Source organism: Drosophila gunungcola, chromosome 3R, assembly GCF_025200985.1.
Source record: "Drosophila gunungcola strain Sukarami chromosome 3R, Dgunungcola_SK_2, whole genome shotgun sequence".
Lineage (NCBI taxonomy): Eukaryota > Metazoa > Arthropoda > Insecta > Diptera > Drosophilidae > Drosophila > Drosophila gunungcola.
This window is the reverse complement of record NC_069139.1, coordinates 906,642-928,070: the sequence shown is the minus strand read 5'-3', so window position 1 is coordinate 928,070 and position 21,429 is coordinate 906,642. Positions and strand designations below refer to the sequence as shown.

At 39.0% G+C, this 21,429-nt stretch overlaps 2 protein-coding genes across 9 annotated transcripts; one reads left to right on the top strand and one right to left on the bottom strand.

The window, feature by feature from the left end:
• Positions 1-1,288: 1,288 nt before the first annotated feature.
• Positions 1,289-21,413, bottom strand: LOC128256740 (protein mesh). Of its 8 annotated transcripts, none has more exons than XM_052987295.1 (16): positions 21,269-21,413; positions 20,618-21,081; positions 16,793-17,028; positions 16,107-16,294; positions 10,343-10,520; positions 9,823-9,960; positions 8,210-8,378; positions 7,159-7,753; positions 5,680-5,802; positions 5,369-5,527; positions 4,282-5,026; positions 3,632-4,050; positions 3,296-3,483; positions 2,459-2,698; positions 2,339-2,389; positions 1,290-2,269 (listed from the first exon to the last, which is right to left on the bottom strand). In XM_052987295.1, the coding sequence occupies exons 2-16, from the start codon at positions 21,027-21,029 to the stop codon at positions 1,806-1,808; spliced, it is 4,305 nt and encodes a 1,434-aa protein (XP_052843255.1). In that variant the 5' UTR covers positions 21,030-21,081; positions 21,269-21,413; the 3' UTR covers positions 1,290-1,805. The 8 variants fall into 8 exon arrangements, with proteins under 8 accessions (XP_052843236.1, XP_052843255.1, XP_052843247.1 ...); XM_052987314.1 differs by having other exon boundaries at positions 2,038-2,264; positions 2,336-2,389; XM_052987287.1 differs by having other exon boundaries at positions 2,339-2,698.
• Positions 18,235-19,958, top strand: LOC128256761 (protein bottleneck). Its single transcript, XM_052987359.1, has one exon. It carries the CDS (start codon positions 18,696-18,698, stop codon positions 19,638-19,640), a length of 945 nt encoding a protein of 314 aa, XP_052843319.1. The 5' UTR covers positions 18,235-18,695; the 3' UTR covers positions 19,641-19,958.
• Positions 21,414-21,429: the final 16 nt, after the last annotated feature.

Genomic DNA, 21,429 nt, shown 5'->3' with positions numbered 1-21,429 from the left:
TAGGGCTTCCTCCTCCTCCCTGGCAATTCGTTCGCGAATCCAATAATTCGCCCCGCAAACGAGAAGTAAAAGGCAGGGAATCAGGATGAGCAGAACCATGCCAAGTGAGATGCTGGCAACCCGCGCCGAATGCTCCTCATGTCCTGCAAAAGTTTGCAATGGTAAATAGACAATAGCTTCAGAAAGGCAAAGGGAACTTGAGCAATGGATTCTATCAACAGTGATGGAGGTGTTCAATTGATGTAACGTAGGTATAACAACATTTTAACACCCTTTGAGACTAAAATAACACTTTTAAAAAATTCTTGAACACACTGATATAATAAACCTATTAGATCTATGTATTTCATACTCAATTTAAATATTTATATTATGATTTTATATTAAATATGAATTATATAACTTTGAATTCCATAGCCAGTGATTATCACTTTTACTATTCCATATTTTTATTATTGTGGGTCAATTTATCCATGATTAAGGAAAACATTGTTTCCATTTTCATAAATTTTGGAATATTTTGAATTAAAACTTCGATTAAATATAGAGCATTCCTCTCTTTCCACATAGCGTATACCGTACCCTTTGCAAAAATGTTACCTTTCCATCACTGTTCATAAATTAAACAACCATCTAGGCTATCCATCTGGCTTTTTCCTACCATCCATCCAACCACTCAAGGCTGCAAACTAGTCGCCCAGTTTTGACCCCGCTCTCGTCCGGCCATTGTGTGCTGTGTCTATTTCACAGATAGACCAGGATGTACCCTCGTATTGATGAAAAGGACGAAGGATTCGCCGGCGGACAAACAGACATAAGTAACGGCAACTTGTCCATCAATTTGCTCAAGATTGATTGACATTGGCGTAATGCAGACAATGGTGGAGTACCAGGGCGTGGCAGTGGTAACAACAACAATAAGACAAAGCACAACAAAAAACATTGTGACAGCTCAAGATTAATGTCTTTGGCTTCGGTCTTATTGCTCCTTTGTTAATTTTATGTAATTTTTGTTTGCACTACCATTGCATTGCGAACCCTACACTTGACAAAAAAAATTTGGTAAAAACTCACGAATAATAATATTCATTCACTTACACAAAACCTAAAGCATATTTTGTAAATTTTTAACGTTTTTTTCTACAGTTTTAAGTCTTTGAAAATAATTAATTTGATTTTCGTTTATGAATTCCCTTTTTGAAATTGAGCAGTTTAAGTATTTTTTAAATTTAATTTAATTTAATATTTTGTAAAATTTAAAATTGATTTTCGCTGCCCACTTTATTTGCTAGTGTAGGTGGCAATGCAATCCCCCTGCTCATGCAAACTATTACAGAAAATTGACAGGCAGTTAAATAGCAAACAAAAAAAACAATGCGAAGTGTCAACTTTCATGTAACAATTGGCATTATCGAATAAGGCTGCAAGGAGAACTAAGAACATTACAAGTAAACTATTATAAACAATTGTTTTTTGGTTTTATTCAATATAAAATGATGATTGTGTACCTGGGCCGAAGTAAGTACAAATGAATTGGCTGTTTCGAATTATGCTTAATGTACAAGGATTTGTGTTTTTGGATTTGGCTCGGGGCTTGGACTATTAAATACATGTTATGTTATATATGTTATTTGATGTGGTCATGGCCTTGGGCAAACAATAGAGTACAGATAAAGAAAACATCATGGACAGGTGGGTGATTTTCAGCGTTATCGGCAATGAAAGGTACTTAAAATTAGATATTATTTGGGGTGGCTCCTATTTGAACTTTTCAGCTACTTGGATCGCGATCTGAGTTCTGATCCTTAAACCTCAGTGGACTTTTGCACCGAGGGAGTGGGCGAGGTGGCCAGGGGCGGTGATGGCAGACCACTATCCTGCGTTAGAGGCGTGGGTGCTGTGCGCAGTGGAACGGCGGTCACACTCGACGGGGGTCTACTGTAGTACTGGGTATTGCTGGGCAGCACCGGCACTCCACCAAAGCGATTTTGTGTCGCCGCCTGGGGAGTGTAGTTTATGGAACTGGCACCACTTGTGCGACTATCCAAGCCGCTGAAAGTGGGGCTGTACTGCTGACGATGCAGCTGATCCGCCTCCTCCGGCGACAAAGGCTGGTGATATCCTGCCGGATGAGTGGTGCCCGTATGGACATCCGCCTCGTCAAAGTCATCATCCTCATCGGGGTGCTGATCCGGATCCACCGGAGATCCATGCAAATCCGCACCAGAGGCATGCAGAGATCGGCGTCCCAACTGCTTCGGCTTCTCACCTGTAGTTACGTTCGGATTAATGTAGGAAATGTCCCTGGCTAACTTTGAGCTGTTTCTATTTTGACTACCTTCCGATGAGGTCACATCCTCGTCGTTCTCATCCAGATCCCATTTCTTAGCTGGAAAATCAATTTGCGGTTTGCCCGGTAATGGTTCGTTCGTGCGATATACTTTGTCGTAGGACCTACTTTTCTTCAGTGTGCTGGCATCCGTATCGCTGTCATCGTCGTAATTGAGGGTCCTCAAATTGCGAGCGGAACTGGCCCGCGAACGGGGCAGCATGGGCATCTGCCACTGGGGATCCTCCTTCAGCTGTTTCTGGCGATAGCGATACACTCCGCACACGATGCACAGCATCAATGGGCAAATGACCAGGAAGATAATGCCAATTGCTATGAAAGCGACGCGACGCGTGTAGTACACCTCACCTGCACAGGGGTCAAAGGTTGGTAAGGATTGGTATCTATCAGGGGCATTAACTTAAATTTAAAGGCTGACTGAATTAGTTACCCATTTTTGTAAAGCTTAACAAACTCCATATTATCGTAAGGGAACTGAAACAAGCCCATATGTACTAATCTAGATTCTTAAAAATTTTTATTTAAGAATATTTTGTTTGTTATAAACTAACATTGTATACTCTCAAATAGCACTTTAAAAACAATAATTTTTAAATAAATATAAAATTTAAATTTAAGCTGAGAACAAAAAGAACGTTTAATTTGTCAGGTTTTTTGGTATAAACTTATATAAGAAACAGAGAAATACGTTTAATACCCATATATTTATTATTAATTAGATTATAAAAAAAATTTAAGTTGCATTGGCCTAATTTTACATATATAACGTATTAAAAAATTATACAAATTCATTTAAATACTTAAAATCCTGTCTTAATAGCTTACATTTTCCAAACAGAATATTTCTTAAACTTAAGCATCTAATTCAGCCAGTCAGTAAAATGATTCATAAGTTCTTATACAAGGAAGTAATTCCTTTCTAATTAATAATATCAAGGTACTTACGTAGGCACTCGGTGTACCCATATTCAGGAACATTCCACAGGCCGTTGGCCAGGCACTCGCGACGTTGATCTCCAACCAGGATAAAGCCCTCATTGCACTCAAAGGACACCTTGGCACCTGGCATAAAATCGAAGCTCAACTTTCGACCGAAACGAGGGGTTTGCAACACACCACAGGACACGACACGCCTATAAGGAATATTTTAAATTACTAAATTAGTTCTGAACTAAAAATTTTTAATTATTAATCGAATGGCTTCTGTTTAAAAATTATTTTGAAAAGTTTTAGTTTAATTTTATACCTAAATCCGATTTTTTCTTTAAATCCTAAACTTACACTGCATTTTCAGCCTGCATGTTGACTATGGTGTCATAGTAGTTCTTTGTAAAGTGCGCCAAATCTCGATTTAGGGTCATTGCATAATCATATTGACACTGCATACATTCACCACACAACTCCTCAGCTCTCTCCAAATCGTAGGTCCGATTCGTAGGCAGGAAGTCTGCCGGATCAAGGACATAGTTGGGCTGGAAGGTGGCATTTGCATAGTAGCTGGACATCCTTCCGAACTCTCGGGTGAAGAGAGCAGCTCCCACTCCAGGAACCTCGCGATCCGTGAGCATCCACTTAAGTCCAAAGTTGGTATGGATGCTGCGCAAATCATTCAGATTGAGTTGCGCCACTTGGCCATTGGGCAGCATAAAGTCGTCTAACTTATTAAAGCTCCAATTGCCAAACAGTCCGGCTGTTTTATTCTGGAATTTAAAAAATGAGATAATGATTCCTTATAATACCAATGAAACGCTTACACCCTTTCAACAGAAACTATAATTTTAATCAAAGTACCCTAAATAGGGTACGAAAAATGTAGCAGAAAATCGACATTGCTCCATATTTTTGTCAATATGTATGTCAAAATAGTCATATCGTCTTTTTTTTAATATTTAATCTTTTAAATATCTGTAAGGATATAAATTTGTACTCACTATAAACTTCCAGGGCAGAAAGACGCGTCCCGTCATATAGCCCTCGTTCTCGACCACCTCCACTCCGATTCCGGCATCGAACTGCACCACCACTTGTGACTGATTGAGCAGATAAGTGGGCGTGTAGACGGAAACACCGTCGAAATGCTGGAACTTCAGGCTCTCGCGATCGAAGTAGACCCTGCGACCATCGGCCAGGACATCCAGGCGATACCGCCAGCGGGCGTGCAAAGGACGAAGTCGCACCTCGATGGTGGTGGTAGTATTGCCCCGCATGGCAACCGCTGTCAACTGAGTGGCCTTCACCTCGCCGTAGTAATTCGTTGGCAGCTGCTCAAATCGTCCCTGGACCTCAAACCTATTGCTCTCATCCACGCTGCGGGCCAGCACGAACTCTCCCAGCCCGTTAAAGGTATAAGCCTGTCCGTCGAAGGTCACAAAGTGGGGATCACCGAATACTCCGGCAATGCCCGGCGCCTGATAGGCCACACAATCCTGCGAAGGACGACGCTCAAAGCGGTACGTCTCGCAGCCCACCGCCTGCTCCTCCTGCCAGTAGCAGCAGGAGTAGAACGGACGCATGTCGTGGAACCACATGGACAGCGAGGGCACCTTGCTGGCCTCGTTCCAGGGCATCTTGCCCAGATTGTGCACACGCCGGGGACGGGAGCCCCACATCTGGTCGTAGGTCAGCATGAGGAAGCCATAGCGATCGTAGCAGCACTGCTGCTCAGCTCCTTGGGCACTAAAGAAGGGCAACGGGATGTGTTAGCGAAAGGTATTCAAAACATGAGAAGAAATACATTGGCCACTTTAAAGTATGTCTAAGTGGGCCAAGATAGAACATGAACATGAATATATGACAAAAGGTAGCGAAGTGAAAAAAGGATGAGTTGAAAAAAGGTACTCATAAAATATAACAGCAAGTACATTGGAAACTTTAAAATATGTCTTCGATTTTCAAACTGTTTGCAAAAGTTAAAATGAACAGCAGATTAGTAGAAAATGTATAGCAACATATTTGAACTGCAAAAGTTATTGATAAATTCGGAAAAATTGCACAGTTTTAAGATTTAAAAGTACTTACACTGGCGTTCCGCTGACCACACAGTGGATGGCGCCGCGATGCCTTAGGCAACTGGGGTTCGAGTCCTTGTCGCATTCGCGATCCGGCCGGAAGCGTCCTTTGTCCAAGACAGCCTGGTCCAAAGTGCAGGGACAAAGTGGCAAGTCGGCGGCAAAGTTTCTGTAAAAGTTAAAGTATGAATTAGAATAAGGGAAGTACCCTCGTTGCACCCAAGCCTAATTAGCAGGCGTTTCGCCAAATGCCCCATTGGCATTTTGGTCTCGGCTTTTAACTAGCGGGGCCAATGCAAATGTATATTTGTTGAGCCTTACCTGAGGAATCGGTCGGCGCGGATCCAATTATCGCAGAGAGCTCTCGCCCAGCGTTTTCCATGCTGTCGCTCCCATTGGGGCGCCATATACCAGGCCAGTGGAATGGGGCGGGACCAGAGCACACTGGAATGGAAAATTCATTGTGAACATCTAGCTGCCACCTTTGACATATGTTCAGGTTGGCAAATGCCAGCTAATAAACCACCCACGCGATGAAACCTTTTAGTTTTTTAAAGAGCAACACGATATTACCATTATCCGTTGCCTAGTTAGCCTTTAATGGCAATTCGCTCCTCCCGCTGCCATGGAAATATTTTTCAATAAGTTTTTACAATTACTCGACCATCAAATGGAAATTAAATGTTGAAACAATGCTAATAATTTATTTAGGCTCGGCTAACGACACCCAAAGGTGCCGTAAACCAAAAAAGAAAGAAAAGGTCTAATATTGCGTCTTAAGGGAAAAGGTACAGAGATAAATAAAAAGGGAAATATATTTTTAAAATTTATTGCAATATCAAAGAAATTTTCAGAATCACAATTTAAGAGCTGTTTTTAATTTTTTTAATGAGGAGAGGCTTGATTTATATTTATAATTCTTAAATGTGACACAGTTGATTTTTAAATTAAACTAAAATTTCATTGCTAAAAACTTGTATCAGCTTTAATAAATACTTCAAATATTTTATTAAGAGTTGAATTCTGAATTAAAACAAAAATTTTTCATTGTATGCTCCTGAGTTTCCAAATGAACCCAAGCAAATTCATAGTCGTCAAAGTGGCCATCTTACAAAATACATCTCGTATTTTTGGCCTACAAATTTTACGGTTCGGAAGATGATTCAGGTTTAAGTGAAAAATAATTGCAGGACGTGGAAAGGAAAGGCTTAAATGCAGGAAAACTGGTGAACAAACATGACAGGGATTACCATTGGCCGAGGCCAGTAAAAACACATTTTCATTATTGATTAGCTCCGAGAATGTCTCGCAATTACAGGCTGTCATAATAAGCAATCTTCGGCCAAGCCAAAGCAAATTGATTGGGGGCAAAGGGAATGGGAACTGGGAAGTAGTTGTAAGATACTATGTATCATGGCAGAGTGGAAGTGCATTTATCCCGTTCGCATTGTCATTGAAATTGCCCTGACAAATTGAATAAAAACATGGATAGACCATCAGAGCGTCAGGCACTCGTCACAGAGATGACACATTGAGACAACCGAAAATCAATTAAAGAATAATAACAACGGAATCTGGGGAGAGATTACAGGGTTACTGCACATTCAGCCATTAATTGAATTAATTATTTCAAATAAAGAAGGCTACAAAAAGCTGATTGTTAAATAGTCGGTGCTTTCTATTTTAGTACCTAAGTAACTATTTCTTTCTTTTGACGTTTCTACTTTTGCTTCGTTATGTCTTCAAACGGTTTGACTTTCCATTTTAATTTAAAATACTTTTTTAATTGTGTTTACTTACGGACTGATGGCCAATCCGGAGTATTGGTCGGGCTGGGTGAGATTGATCTGGAGGAATCCGAACTGCATGTCGCGGTTAACGTTGTTTCTATTAATGTAATTCGAGGGCGTGATTACGTAACTGCCAGTATTCGAGTAGGAGGCCTCAATCACATCTATATATTCCAGCTGCGGTTCGATTTTCGTTTCGCGGTAGCCCCACAGCGAAATCATCACATTGGCATTGGCGTTCGAGGTCAAATTGTACTGGGTCCAGGTGATGCGGATCTCGCTGGGATTCTTCTTGTGCACATCGTCCGTGGTAAAGAAGATCTTCTCGGTGGCCGCAGCCGGAGTCTCCACGAAGTACTTTCCACGCCACTTAAATCTCTGGGTTCCCACGGAGATCTGGAAGCGAATATATCCCTCGGCCTTCAAATAAGGCTGCACGCAGATCACTCGATTCCGGTCTACATAGGTGCCCAGCACGGACTCCGTGTCGAAGTGGCAGGTTACGCGAATCGAGGGGTCGAAACAAGGACCAGTGATGTTCACCACCTGACCTCCCAGCATGTTGCCAGACTCGGGGGCAAAAGTCAATGGGAGAAGGGCGGCATCTAAAAAAGTTTTAAATTAAACAAATAATTTAAAATAAAAACTTCTTTCAAAAAGAAAATAGCAATTACAAAATTGTATCAACAACTACAAAAACAAGCAATTCTTTCATTTTGTAGATACCCTAAATAAAAGGTATACTAACTAATATATTTATAAAAACAGATTGTAAGACACCAGAATCTAATTTATGCTTCTATTCTTATATGTACTTTAAACGATTTTAGAAAAACAAATTATGTATTTAAAAATAGGTAGCGTCTAATGGGAATTAATAATAATATTGATTTATTTACTTCTTTAATCTAAAAAAATGTTAATTAATTAAAATTTTTAAAAACACTAGAATCAGCTTTATGCTCTTGGGATATATATGGGCCTAACACAATTTCACAATTGTCTAAAAAGCTTTACAGTTCCAGAGACATCCACTAAAGTGACCCTGCACTCATACGTACCGATATCCTTGTTACAGGACCCAATTAGAATCTGCTCGTCCACGCGGAAAATGTGACGACCCGGGAATCCATTGGCCCAACCTCTGTTGGCCAGGTCTCGAATCACCATGTTCTGGCTGTACGGCTTGTACTCATAGGCTTGAGTGCCGTTGCCCGCATTAAATCCGACCTAAAAAAAAAAAGGAACCCAGTTCGTATATCAGTACACAGAAAAATAAAATTATCAAAAATATCACTTTCACCATTGAATAATGTAAAATAAAACAAGAAAGGAAGCAAACTTCGGCAAGCTGAAATTCATATACCCTTGCAGCTATTTCAAAAAATTTTGATTTACTTGTGTGTATGTTTAAAAACATTGAAGCTATGATGATTAATTAATTATTCGATAGTTCCTATGGCAGCTATACGATTGTTCCTATGGGAGCTATATGCTATAGTCGTCCGATTTTGATGAAATTCAAACCGTAATTCTGAAATATTTAAACATTACTACATGTCGAAGTTAAAAAAAAAAATTAAAAAACACCAAAGTTATAATTTTCTTTTATTTATTTTTATGATTGTTCCTATAGGAGCTATATGCTATAGTCGTCCGCTTTTGATGAAATTTAAACCGTAGTTCTGAAATATTTAACCATTACTATATGTCGAAGTTAAAAAAAGTTATAATTTGTTTAAATTTATTTTTTTGATTGTTCCTATGGGAGCTATATGCTATATTCGTCCGATCCGGCTCGATCCGACTTATATACTACCTGCAATAGAAACACAACTTTTGGGAAAGTTTCATGCAGATAGCTTTAAACCTGAGAGACTAGTTTGCGTATAAACGGACGGACAGACGGACGGACGGACGGACAAACAGACGGACATGGCTAGTGATACTGATCAAGAATATATATACTTTATAGGGTCGGAGATGTCTCCTTCACTGCGTTGCAAACTTCTGACTGAAATTATAATACTCTCTGCAAGGGTATAAAAAGAATACGCCATGTTTAAGACCAAATTGATACGAAATATCATTAGCAAGTATCATTTCTTATTATTTTTGTTTTTAGTGTAGATATGGAGTTTTTGAGAGCAGCAGTGCAATAGTTGCATTCGGATCTCCTCACAAATTTAATTAGCTGTTCACAAAGTTTGCAATTATGTCATGGGCTTAGGCAAAGTTCAAATTGTGCGTTTAATTACTGCATGCTAAAGAGGACACGAGTTTTAAACGCAAAACGATTCAGCTTAAAAACATTGTAATTATGTTGAGTGATTCAGATTCAGACTTGAAATTTGATAAATATTGGAAAACTATATATTAAATTATGTTATATATTATATAATCAAATTATATTTCATTGGATACTATTAATTCTGAGATTTCCAAAATTATTGCCTCTAGAATGAAGTTGATTTGAGTTGCATATTAAAATTCCTTAGCCGCAAAAACTTAACTTTCAATTTACTTTTTCCTCTTTAATTGCCGAACAAATTATCAAAGCAAACATCCTGGGAAACTAAAGAGGAAAACAAACCTCTTCAGGCACAATCAGTTAGCAAGTTTTCCCGTTTAATTGAGTGCCAACTGAAAAAAAAGGGAGAGTCTGACCACTTACATATGCAGGAACACCGCCCTCGCCCTTTGTCGTATCACCTCCGGCCTCAGTGTGCGAAAGCCAGTTCAGAACAGCATAGTTGAACATGATATAGGTGTAGACCTCATCGGTGGCCAGGATCATTTGGAAGGTATTTGTCTGTGGAATACCAAAAATTATTATTTTATCTTCAAAATATCGGAATCTATTTGAATTCTTAATTTTTTAGAGTCCCCAAATTTTAATTATTTAAGTTTTTAGATATACTTCTTTACCTTCAGTTACAATTTGCGCTTGTGGTTATTTTTTAAAAATATTTTAAGCAAATACAAAACTCTTTACTACTTCAGAAAGATGGTTCATTAGATTTCAAATTTCAAATAAGCAATCCTTTATTTTAATGCTCATATCTTTGTCAATTTTTTCGAATCGTTTTGAAATTTTAGGGACGTAATACTGGTTCGTATGACTTAAAATGTTTATAACATTTCGAAGGGGTGATAACTTTTAGAAGGACTGTTTTCTTTTCATAAACACTTACCGTGTAGAGGGAGTTATCAATGCCGCCGGCGAAGGACACGTTTTTCCAGGTGGCGATCACCACGTGCTTGGGAATGAAGGTATCGGCGCCCACGACTCCCTGTCGAATGTCCCACATGGTGCGTTCGCGTACCTCGACTCCAAATCGGTCCGTACGTCCCATCAGATCACGTTCCACTCTGCAAATAGAATGGTTTTTCCGTCAGTTTTTGGGGCTGAGCCTCATGTGTATGATGCGTAAATGAGAAAACAAATCGGATGCAAAGGAAATTTCGCTTTGGCGTCTGCCTGATGATAAATGGATTCGATGTTCGGCATATAAATCAGGACGCAGGCGGAGAGATTTCTGATTTGAGCGCTTCCTCATTACTTTCCCTGCTGGCATATTTTCATAAACATTTTATTTATTTTACGCTCACGTGAGCACTTTCAAGTGTGTTTTTTTTTGTTTATCGAAGAATTGGTAGTCGTATCGACGGCCGACACATTGGCGACGCCAGCGCGGCTACGTGGCGTATGATTTATGTGCTTTAATTATTCATTACGCATACGCCGCGAGCTCCACACTCTCAGACTCCGCACTTCAAACTGTTTGTTCCCCGTGTTTGCTGCCTCATAAATTACTTTAAGCCAGTTTGGCCAAATTACATGCAAAATGCTTAGACAAAAGACATTCCATTCCATTTCAGATACCAGACAAATAAATCTTAAGCCGATTTGCCGGACGGAATTTTACTACACTGCAGTCCGTCTTTGATTTAGTCCACAGGTACAACATAAGCGAGTTTTCATTGCCGGACAATTGCATTCGAGTTGAGGTGAACAATTGAGGATTTTCAAAGCTCTTGGTTGGAATAAGAGGCTTATCAAATGAAGCGTTCGGCTCAGGGCGAACATGTCCTTATGCTGGCCGCAAATCGAACTTAAAATTCAGTGTTTCAAATTGGGGAGCTGCTGATATAGGCATTCGGCCAAATTTAAAATGGAAATAAATAATTGAAAATGTTCAAATTGCATTTTAAATTGAAACGGAAAGTAGTCGGTTTCCTTTGAGTTGCAATCAAAACTAAGTTGGATTTAAGGTTTAAGAATGTCTTTCAATAATAAATAATGCAATCAAATCAGCAACAGAAAACTCCAATGCCTTTCTGGCAATTAATAAAATCTAATAAAGGCATTGGCCATGGAGTATTCACAAATGTAAACTTATTCCCAGTCGCTTTGACAAGGACATTTATTTAGGGTACTGACAGCCTACATATGTGCATATGTAACAATTGAAATCGAAAAACTCGTTATGCTCCAGCATTTCTGTGTGCGGCAAACAAAGATGAATGTGGGCCATTTTCTATTTGCATTTTGCCGGTAACATTTTATTGATTTTACCCCGGCGTTTGTTAGTGATAAGTGAAACAGAGCGCTGGAATTGCAAACAAACATGAGTGGCTACAATGATATTTACCCTCGCTGTTCAGCTTATTTATTAACACTTCAACGATCCGTAATAAAAACTCATAATGCAGCCATCATACAACATGCATTATGTGCTTTTCAATTTTTTGAGGGCACATAAATTATAACTGGCGGCAGATGGCAATGGAAATAAATTACAAAATTACCCTTCCTTCCTCGACAACCATAAAAAATAAAAAGCGTTTTTGTTGGCAATGTGCAAAAAAGCCTCATGCCATGGCCAAAGGAAGAAGAAGGCGCTTAGAGATAACCACTCCACACTCACAGACTGGCATAGTTTATCATTTGTGTTTGCCCTGAGCAAAAAACTTTAAAAGTCTGCAATTGACATTTGGGCTAAAAAAAATGCGAATTGTCACACAGCCTAGAAATGCGCGCGCAGCAGCCAAAAACAGCCGCAGTCTCGACGACTTTTACGTGTAAGCCAAAAAGCCACACACATTTACAGAGGCACTCAAAAAAATAAATTTTTTTGTTCTAATTTTTTATTTACCTAAAAAGGGAAATTTATTTTAAGAATATGTAACAATAACTTTTCTTTTCTATTTCTGTGAAAATGTTGTTCTGAGTTCACACCAATTTACTAAAGTTTGCGGGATTTGAACTTTTTCTATAAAAATTATGTTTACTTTACCATTTCAACTCAATATTTTAAATTCTAGACTAATTTATAAATACCCAGTCAAATTTAACTGCTAGATGTTTTTTTAAGTTGTTCTTGAATATATGAAACTTTAGAATTTTTCTCGCAGTGCCGACATATAGAGAGTTGCAAAAAAGTAATAGAAACTCAGAAGCTCATACATAAGTCGCGCTCCGTCCCCTTTTCCACCCCCGTTTTCACCATTTTCCCATCGCAGGCCAGTTCTTGAACTGCGCCATTATGTACTTTATTGCATACATTCGGGCGCTGCCACAGTTTTGTCTACATTTGTAGGTTAAAATGCCTTTTCGCCGCTTTGCATGGAAATATTTGAGTCCCGTTCAAAACCCTTCCTCCATTTTTAGCCCCGTATATCCACCATTCCAGCCATGTCTCATTCTTTGCCTTTGCCGTGGCCCAATTCCATCTCGGGGTGTAAATGAAAGTGAAACAATGGCTGTACTTAAAGAAAATGGCGAAAATTGCATGTAAGCTGCAGAAAACAGCAAGCAAACAGCGCTCTCTTAACCAGTAAATGTAAACTGAGACTTGCAAATGGCCCAGCCAAGGACGAAAATGGGGCATTTTGGGTGGTTTTGGGGTCGGAAAGGATTGAGGAAGTTCTTGTTATGATTGGCAAAAGTGAATAATGAAGCGGCAATATTATGGCGCTTCGGTTTTAAAGAAAAACTTTTGGAACTAAGAGAATGGACTTTGAGTGCTATGCCATGACTTGAAGAAAAGTGACTGTAAAGTTTTTAAAGGTACTTTAATAAATGTAGTCTTTTAAGTATAAACTTAAACTGTTTATTTAATGCTGTCTTTAAAAGTATTCCAAAATTACAAAAGAATATTGCTGAGCATCAATATAGTTTATAAAATCGGGTTTTTAAATAAATTTTCTATTATTGTAAAATCGTGATTTTAAAAACTTAACTGTATACGAATATTGAAGCAATAAAACTCATAACTTTCTGCAAGAACTTGAACATGTTAAAACTGGTATGCATTTTAATATATTAATTTCCTTACCTTGCAAATGCACCTTTGACTTATTTACTGAAAAACGCAAGCCGTCAATTAGGATTTCGTTTGCTGCTGCCTTTGCCAAACCACAATTAAATGCTTACAGGTCCTGTAGAATTTCCCACACTCACAAAAAAAAAACTCTCACACACATCGAAGTTCACAAGCTGACAAAGTTTAAAGCGTTTAACACAATGGAAAAAATCCTGAACAAACGACATTACGTTTTTATTCGCCATCCGACGCGACTAAGCGTTTGTGTGGGTAATTAAACGTGCGCTCATAATGGTCAAAGTGGACGGCGACCCATGTGGCGTATGCGCACTGCCCTGCACTTTCAGCTAATCCAAGGGCTGAGCGCTAAGTGCGAGTGTGTAATTAAATTGATGCGAAATGAGTATGGCTGGGCTTTTGAAGGGGTTGTCGATTAGGGGGAGGTAGTGGGTGAGTGTTCAGCAATTTAACATTACATTTTGCATTTCGTTTTCGCTCTGCTTGCCTTCTTTATCTTCAGCGCCATGCAAAGTTATTTAAATTAAATTCCAGTCAGAGCTTCAGTCACTCGCCATTCTTAAATGCCTCTGCTCGCCCACTCACAAATGCACTGAGCGAAAAAACTATTTCCAAAATCACGAAATATTATTTATTACTTTAAAAAACGTATAAGAGATTATTTTCTGATAAGTAATTTAAAGTCTATAAAAATCTTTCTGATTTTAAACTAGACATTAAATATTATACTTTTTACCACATTTTTCATAGTGCAGGCATCAAAGTTTGGCTGAGTATTTCCCCTTGGTGGTGCTATACACGAGGCGAAGACAATTAAATGTCAGGGTCTCTAGCATTGAACGAGTTATGCGGACCAAGTTTGACATATTGTCCGACTCTGTAAAAACTATAAAAATGGAATGGATTTTACACGCTGAATCCTTGCACTCCTTTCAGAATGTTAATTGCTCTGCTGTGGTAATTTGTCAGCAGGCGTCTCTAAGTGTTGACAACAAATCCAACAAACGTGAAAAACAAATAATGCTCGGAAAACAATTCAATTTAAAAACATTTATCTTATAGCGCTTTAAACCATTTATAATGCTGTCAGATGGATTTAACCACTTTTTTAATTTTTTTTTCTATTTTTTCCGTAAAATTTTCATACGTCCCTCAACTGACTTGTCATTCTGTGTCACTTTGAACTAATTTATACTCTTCCCTTCCGCTTTTTTTTGGCTTGTTGAAACAATGTAGCCGAGCAGCCATAATTTATGCTCTGAATAGCTTCGAACGACGGGTTAACCCAGGAGCAATTTAAGATAAAACTTGCTTTAGCTAATTAATGCATTTTTGAGTGGCGCTGCTTTTTTGTGTGCAGTTTTACAGAATTTCTCAGGACTTTTAATGTACTCTACTACTGCTGCTGGGAAACCCAAATAAATACACCACAAATTACTTTCAACCCCCACTGGCATTCATTTGCATAATTAGTTAGACAGCAAGGAAAAAACAGAAATTCATGTTTGTATAAATTTAAACATTGTCCCCGAAAAATTGCATGGTAAAAGTGCAGGGCAACTGAATATAATTAAAGTCACATCGGGCACAGAGAGCTTTCAAACTGGACTCACATTTGTATCACCCAAAATGCCATTGTTTCATTAGGGTTACAGCGGGTTGAATGAAGTTTTATGCTCTTTTCTGTAACCTTTTTGACACTGCATCAGGACTATTGCAACGAAAATCATGGAAATTTCGAAATGAATTCACGCACAAATGCATACCGAAATCAAAAGCAAAATAATAGATGTGGAAATCTGCTGGCAGATATTACAGAGCATACGTAAGCAGGTAACCACCATGAAAATAATGCAAAAATGGTGGGGCAACGAATGGCAGAACCAAACAACTGCACACTAACAATGACAAGCAATACAGTTTTAAGCTGCAATTGGTCGAAGACTACATACTCTTTTAAATTTGTTCTATATTTGCCAAAAAAACATATCTATTGACAATATATTTGTTAGTGGAAATTATTTATGTATACTTCTATAAACTGTATGTTCTCTACAATCATTTAGCTAAATATACTTAATATTTATATAATTGACATAGATTTTTATTATTTTTTTTATTAAAGTTAAGAAAGCTACAAGATTTTTACAAATTTTAAAATTAAATTGCTTGAAAAAGCCGATAATAAACCCTAATACCTTGTGTATGTCAAGCTTTAATCGCCTGCATTAATAGAAAACAAATTCTCAGTCAAATAAATCATACCTTTTGAAAGGCTTTTTGCATAAATGCTGCCCAACACACACAAAAACACACATAGCCTTATACAAAATGGGGCCACCGGATGTGAAGAGTGGGACGCACGCATACAGTCATGCTATTTACTGTTAGTTTTCTGTAAATGGCGACAGGCGTACGTAGAACGTGTCATATATACGTATTAATACTTTTGTTTGGCGCGTGCTGTGTGTTGATTTTGAATATGCAGATGCCACGAGAAACAAAGGCAAATAAATATGGTTAGCAATAAAATACAAAAGAAACGGAAATGCGAGCAGGAAGCGGAGGAGGATTGCGGAAATAGATTGAGATACGAGATGCATTCACTTACCGGAAGTACACGCCAGGCGTTCGCTGGTCAATATCGGATGGATAAATTCGACCCACTCTGCACTTGCTGAAGAAGATACCCATGAAAGAGGGATCGTTCTTAATGGGCCAGTCCTTGATCGGGAAAACCAGGGGATAGGTGAGGTACTCTGGCGGGTCCGAGAACTCCAAGTATCCATTAAGGGAAAGCTGTGAAAGAGTCGAAATTGAATTTAGAAATTACAATTTCGGAGAACTTTGCTTAAAATTGTCTATAAAGCTTTAAGCCACTGTCTTAAAGTCCAATCAGCTTATACCACATTCTAGACACAAAGTTTATATTTTGATCTGAATAGTTGATACACCTTTTCATTCAAAAAACACAATTTAATTAAACAATTAAGATTGTGATTTTTTACAAAATAGAAAATAAACGTTTCTTAAAGTGCAAGCATGTGTTTTGTGCGCTGAACATATTTTATTATTAAAAAATGTTAGATAAAAAATGGGTCGTATTTGGCTTAAATACATTTTTTTAAAATGTGTTATGATTATAAATTACATTTTGAGACCACACAATTTCAAAGAAAGGTAAATGAAATAACTAACAACCACAAAGGGAAAAATATTTAAATCAATGTGTAAAAGCGTTTTTTACCAGTATGGTATTATAGAAATAAAGTTAAACCATTTTTAATAAAAACCTACCCTCGTGTAGTTGAAGCGGAATCCGTAAAAGGGCAGTTGGAAGTTAAGATTCTTGTGCAGCTGTGTCATGGAGGCGTGAATGTCGAACTGGTAGTCGGCGCGTCCTCCGTACATGTCCTTGTCGAAGTACCAGTACATGAAGGTGCTCCTGAGTTCCGCCAATCGGGCGGGGGTGATGGTATAGCCTCCAGCTGCCACCGAATACGTGGTTGGAGGGGCCACATTGTTATTGGGATCTGCATCAAAAAAAAGGTAGAGGAGAAGACAAATAGCTTAGAGAGGAGAGCTCTGGCCTATCATTATAATTTCACACGTAATCCAGGAAGATTACTTTTTCAATTCCACAATTTTATCCTTTGCACTTGCTGCGTAATGCCAGGCATAAAGTGAAAAGAAAAGTTTCTCCTGGCTTTTTTGCATTTTCCAGCTGCAACTTTGACACCCACATCCTTGCAGCTCCCGTTCCGGGCACTTGGCCATTAAAGATCACAGTTAATATTCATTTCTGTCCTGCCAACTTGGCTGTCTTTCCCCTTTTTTTCTTCTCCTTTTCCTAATTTCCTTTTACCGCTGGCCTTTTAAAGCAATTTAAGCTGATTAAGTGCAAAGCTGACGTTCCCAATGGACACTGAAACAGGAGCGCATGAAAGTCCGGAACCCGGGATCCGCTTAAGGATACTGCTCCAGAAACTTAAATTGCTGGCGAAGTTTCCGTGGCAAAGTCTCGACAAAGATTCAAAATATTTCTGGCAGCCCTGGGGAGATGAGGTTACAACGAAGCGGTGGCGGACATTCAATAATTTTCTAATACTCTTAGAGTTAGACTATAATGGGGTGCTCCTGTAAATCAATTAGAAGTTCAACTAACTGATGCAACACTTGGTTGTTATTTTTCAAGAAACTTGGTTTTAATAAGGACTCTCTATTACATAACTTAATGAATATACAGAAGCAGCAGCTTCAAATAAGTTTTAATTAAATCAATTACATTTATGTCATGATTTTAAATATAAGAATAGCAGGATATTAGATTAAAGTTTTCAATTCGTTCATACTTTTAATAAAATATATATTTTCTTCCTTAAACAATTTATAAACAATGATACTGTTTTTAAATTGTTTAAGGAAGAAAATTATTTTACTACATTTAAAAATTTAAGTGCTTTGCAATTTAAAAGAAAGCCCCTTCCTTAGTAACAATTTATGCTTCATAATTAATTCCATCAATTAATTATGAACCCTGTTAAGATCCAGACACCTCTTTTCATTTTTTTGCATAGTAATTTTCCCAGACTGTTGATGTTTTATTTCGTATTCGCTTTGAATAAATGGAAATTGCAGCTGTATGCTTAATTTATATTGACGTTTTTCATTTTCATTCTCTTTTGAGTCTATTTTGTCTGCTGTCAATTGCCGAGAGTTAGTTGTTCCCCATTGAAATTGCATTGATTTTAATTGTAATGAGCCAGCTAGTGAAATGTCAACAGCTAAGAGTGGGCCATAAAAACAGAGAATTCTTTCCAGAAACCCTGAACATCTGCCGCATTTGAAAGCTATTTATGAATAAGTACCCCCGCTAATCCTTTTAGGGAGGACTGTATAAAGCAAGCTCGGATTAGCAAAAAGATTTGTGTAAAATTGGTGCGCGGAAAATACGCAAAATTCGCGTGTTCGGGTTACGACGATTCCTGGGAAATATCTCGCTTATGCCATTTTCCTTTTTTACTTTTAGGTGCTTAGGTAGTTGCCATAAAATTGAGCCCGGTTTTGTAGAGCCTAGCTACCTGCGTTTTCTGAACCAGCTGTCACGGGTTGAATTCAGAGTCAGGTAGTCCCTAGAAATTGACCTATATAAGGCTTAGATTGCTGGCAACACCATCACAGTCTTCTCTGAACCTTCAACATGAGCATCAGTACGTTTAACTTCCAGTTCTACAACTACAAGCTGAGTCCCACGTCACCGGGCTTTGGCAGTTCATCAGCCTCCCGGACCTCCTCATCATTTATCAGCGAACTAGAAATGGACATTGACGAGGACATGTCTGCACCAGTGACCAGGCCCACAAACACATCCACGCCCAAGCCGCGTTTTACCAGCCAACTGGCCGTGGATTTGGCCAAAACGGTGGAGCCCGGTAATGGCATTTCCCCGCTGCGACCCAAATTGCACACGGCCCAAAAACGCTGGTCCATGGAGTTGAGGGAGAAAGTGCTGGAAATGTCCAAGCGAAATAATGGCCAGGAGAAACCACAAACCATAAGCCAACAGGAGCAACATGGGCTGCTGCAACAGGAGCAACCTAGGCAACATGAGCAACTGCCACATGAGCAACTGCAACATGAGCAACAGCAGCCCACTGTCACCGACAAAATCAACTTCTTCAATAAGCTGACCAACACCTTTGAGTCGGGCTTTCACACACCAAGTAGCACCACTAACAATCGCTTTATAGCCATGTTGCGATCAACCCGTCCACAAAATATTGCCACCACCACCGCCAATAGCAGCACTAGCAATAGCTTTCTAGGCAGCAATCCTAATATTAGTAGCCTAGCGGTTAATAATTCAGTGGTGCCACCGCCCAAACCAAAAAGACTAGCTGCGACCGCCGCCCACTTTGCCACGCCCCTTCCACCCGGAATAGGCGTGGGAAAGGGGGGCAGTCAGCGGAAATGCTCATTGCGCCGCAAGCCCTCGATGGACAGGTCCAGGGCCACAATTTCGAGGCCCAGTTCTAGTGCTTCTGTGAGAACCCAAAACCACGCCATCATGGAGGACCTCAGTTTGGTGGTTCCAGTTCGATTGCGCATCGCCGAGTACGAGCAGCGAATCTCAATGAGCGCCTGATTTCAGGAATCCTAAAACTCGAATTTTAAGTTCCCAAGGATAGCCTTTACTTTAACTTTAAGTTAGAATAAGCTTTAAAATACAATGTTTAAAGACAATTCAAATATATAATATCTGAAGCAAGAAATCTATAGTTTTCTTACCAGGAAAGGTAAATAAGTGGTGTACATTTTCATAGAATACGTTTTGGGGAATTTAAATAATTCATTAGTTTAGAAAAGTTCAAAAAAACATATTTAAAAAAATAATTATGTTTAATAATAATTCAACAATCAAAGATTCTTAAATTTCGATTCAAAAATCGATTTGACAGTTAAAACCCTTAAACCCTTTTGATCAATACATTAAAGGCCATTAAGACCTAAATTTCATTTTCCCTGGATAACCATTTCGTAATAAATTTTGAGTGTGATTCATTACCACACATACCAAGACTCTATTTCAGATCCAGAACTTTGTCCACAACCAATCCCTTTTTTGTAACATAATCACAGTCGAACAAAGACCTCTGATTAATACGGGAAAAATTCCAATTCTGAATAGCCAATATATCAGTTTTAGACGACTGATAAAACAGAGTTGCCTGTGCAATTGCAAAATCCACACACCACCAGAGGTTGTAAACTGAATCACGCAAGACTATGTACTCTATTTATTCTCTCCTGTGTCCACACGGATATACATACTATGTATTAACTACCTCACCACCACGCACTTGTTTTGTTTGCTGAAGCGGAAAACAAGAAATATGTTAGCTTTTTAATGCCTCAACTGCCGGGCATTATCTTATCGGGCAAAACACAGAGAGAGGAAAAGAGAGCTTACAACACCTGAATGTCCCAGCACAGGTTATCGAGCAAATATTGGTAACTAAACCAAACTGAAACCCACTGAGCACTGATAAGATATTCAACGCGGCGTATGAGTAATGGGGTGGAACTGAATCAGCCCAGGGACAACGAAACACAACGACTCACCCCAATTATAGCCACTATTGTCCACGTCGTATCCCAGCTCTCCCATATAGTCATTTGGCATTATAAGGGCTCCAAACATTTTCTGCGGCTTCAATCCGGCCACGGTTAAAATATCATCGGTTCCTCGACTGGTTACATGAACCACCGGAATCAGTGTGGGTTTCTGAAGGGCCAGTGGTTTGGTCTTCGTTTTTTCCTCCACTTCCACTTTTTTGACAACGGGCGTGGCCTTTGGAACAACCTCCACAAATTCCGCTTGAGGCTTGGGTTTGGTAACAGGTTTCTTCACAGGTTCGGGCACCGCATTAACGATCTGATCCTCCAGCTCCTCCGTGGAGATATTCTCGTTGGCCAGGACATAGGCCATAAAGCCACAGGCCAGCGCGCAAACCACAAACAGTTTGAAGCGCATTTTCACTCGATTTCGATTTCTCACTTAATTGGTAATTCGGTTTTTCGTTTCACTGATAAAAGAAAAACACAGAGAATATTTTTTATAATTCACTCAGTTTTTATTTGAGGTTTTTCACTGCCGAAGCACGATTTATCCTTATTTTTTAACCAATTTCGCTTGATGACATCATCAGTTAAGGCCAATGCTTATCAGTTCTCTTATCACTTATCACCAATTTTCAATTTAATTTCAATTACCAGGCAGAAAAACACGTTCGTTGCAGCGAGCCGCTCAGCTAAGACTGAAGTAAAGTTAACTCTTACGATCCGATCGGGGCGTTGGCAAAACCCTGTTCACCTGTCGCCGTCTACTCGATTGTGAAACACTGCCTTATCGTCCAGATAAAGCTGGCTATATC